Consider the following 2500-nt stretch of genomic DNA (forward strand, 5'->3'; position numbering starts at 1 on the left):
CACTCACCCACTCACCCAATTACTCACACGCCCACTCACTCACCCACTCACCCACTCACTCATCCACTTACCCACCCACCCACTCACCCACTCACCAACCCACCCACCCACTCACTCACCCACTCACTCATCCACTTACCCACCCACTCACTCACCCACTCATTCATCCACTTACCCACCCACCCACTCACCCATTCACCCACCCACTCACCCACTCAACAACCCACCCACCCACTCACCCACTCACCCACCCACTCACCCACCCACCCACCCACCCACTCACTCACTCACCCACCCACTCACTCACCCACCCATCCACCCACTCACCCACTCACCCACCCACTCACCCATCCACTCACTCACCCACTCACCCACCCACCCGCTCACCCACCCGCTTACCCACGCACTCACCCACCCACCCACTCACCCACCCATCCACTCGCCCACCCACCCGCTCGCCCACTCACCCACCCACTCACCCATCCACTCACTCACCCACTCACCCACCCACCCGCTCACCCACCCACCCGCTCACCCACCCACTCACCCACCCACCCACACACTCACCCACCCACACACCCACACACTCACCCACCCACTCACTCACCCACTCACTCACTCACCCACCCACCCACCCTCTCACCCACCCGCTCACCCACCCACCCACTCACTCACTCACCCACTCACCCCCCACCCCCCGCCACCACCACCACCCCCGCTCCCCCCCCCCCCGTGTCTCAGCGTTGACCTCCGACCCCCCGTCGAGGGTGGGAGCCGTGGTGGGTGAGACCCCCCCGAGCTCCTTCCGCTCGCCTCGCCCTCAGGAGCTCGTTACAGTGTTGAGACGCGCCGTGGAGACAGGCGACGTGGACAGCTTCACTCGGACAGTGTGGGACAACCCCCGCTACCTCGTCGGCTCCGGGGACAACCCCACCATCCTGCAGGTGAGACGCGGGGAGAGACGCGGGGAGAGACGCGGGGAGAGACACACGGGGAGAGACACGGGGAGAGACGCGGGGAGAGACGCGGGGAGAGACGCGGGGAGAGAGATACACAGAGAGAGAGAGACACAGAGAGAGAGAGACACAGAGAGAGAGACACCCAGAGAGAGACACAGAGAGAGAGACACACACAGAGAGATACACACACAGAGAGAGACACAGAGAGAGAGAGAGGGAGACACAGAGACACAGAGAGACACACACAGAGAGAGACACAGAGAGAGACACACAGAGAGAGAGACACACAGAGACACAGAGAGAGACACAGCGAGACACAGAGAGAGACAGCGAGAGAGAGACAGAGAGAGAGACACAGAGAGAGAGAGACACAGAGAGAGAGAGACACACAGAGAGAGACACACAGAGAGACACCGAGAGAGACACATACATAGAGACACACATAGAGACACGGGGAGAGACACAGAGACACACATAGAGACACACATAGAGACACACAGAGAGACACAGAGAGACACAGAAAGATACAGAGAGAGACACAGAGAGAGAGAGACACAAAGAGAGAGACACAGAGAGACACACAGAGAGAGAGACACACAGAGAGAGACACACACAGAGAGACACACACACAGAGAGACACACACACAGAGACACACAGAGAGAGACACACACAGAGAGAGAGAGACACAGAGAGACACACCGAGAGAGACACACAGACAGAGATAGACACACAGACAGAGACACAGAGAGAGACACAGACAGAGATGCACACAGAGACGCACACAGAGACACACACAGAGAGAGACAGAGACACACACAGAGATGCACACACACACAGAGACACACACAGAGACACAGAGAGACACACACAGAGATGCACACACACACAGAGACACACACAGAGACACACACACAGAGACACAGTGAGACACATAGAGACAGAGAGAGAGACACACAGAAAGACACAGAGAGACACGCAGAAAGAGATACACAGAGAGACACAGAGAGACACGCAGAAAGAGAGACACACACATAGACACACACAGAGAGACATATAGAGACACAGAGAGAGAGAGAGAGACACACACATAGACACACATAGAGAGACACACAGAGAGACACATAGAGACAGAGATACAGAGACACACACATAGACACACACAGAGACACAGAGAGAGAGAGACACCGGGAGAGACACAGAGACACACACACATAGAGAGACACACACAGAGACACAGAGTGACACGGAGAGAGACACACACACATAGACACACACAGAGACACACAGAGAGAGACACACACAGAGACACAGAGAGACACGGAGAGAGAGACACACACAGACACAGAGAGACACAGAGACACACAGAGAGACACACAGAGAGACACACAGAGAGAGACACAGAGAGACACACACAGAGAGACACACACAGAGACACACACATAGACACACACAGAGACACAGAGAGAGAGAGACACCGGGAGAGACACAGAGACACACACACATAGAGAGACACACACAGAGACACAGAGTGACACGGAGA

At 56.3% G+C, this 2500-nt stretch overlaps 1 protein-coding gene across 1 annotated transcript in view; it reads left to right on the forward strand.

The window, feature by feature from the left end:
- LOC116958101 (ankyrin repeat and LEM domain-containing protein 2) overlaps positions 1 to 2500 on the forward strand; it is a 67806-nt gene that overhangs the window by 19832 nt on the left and 45474 nt on the right. Inside the window, exon 5 of the mRNA XM_076055741.1 lies at positions 742 to 944. Within this exon, the coding sequence (XP_075911856.1) occupies positions 742 to 944 (203 nt within the window). The remainder of the gene's footprint in view (positions 1 to 741; positions 945 to 2500) is intronic.

The sequence above is a fragment of the Petromyzon marinus genome, chromosome 72 (genome assembly GCF_048934315.1).
Source record: "Petromyzon marinus isolate PM22_M1 ecotype Great Lakes invasive population chromosome 72, UKy_Petmar_22M1.pri1.0, whole genome shotgun sequence".
Classification (NCBI taxonomy): domain Eukaryota; kingdom Metazoa; phylum Chordata; class Hyperoartia; order Petromyzontiformes; family Petromyzontidae; genus Petromyzon; species Petromyzon marinus.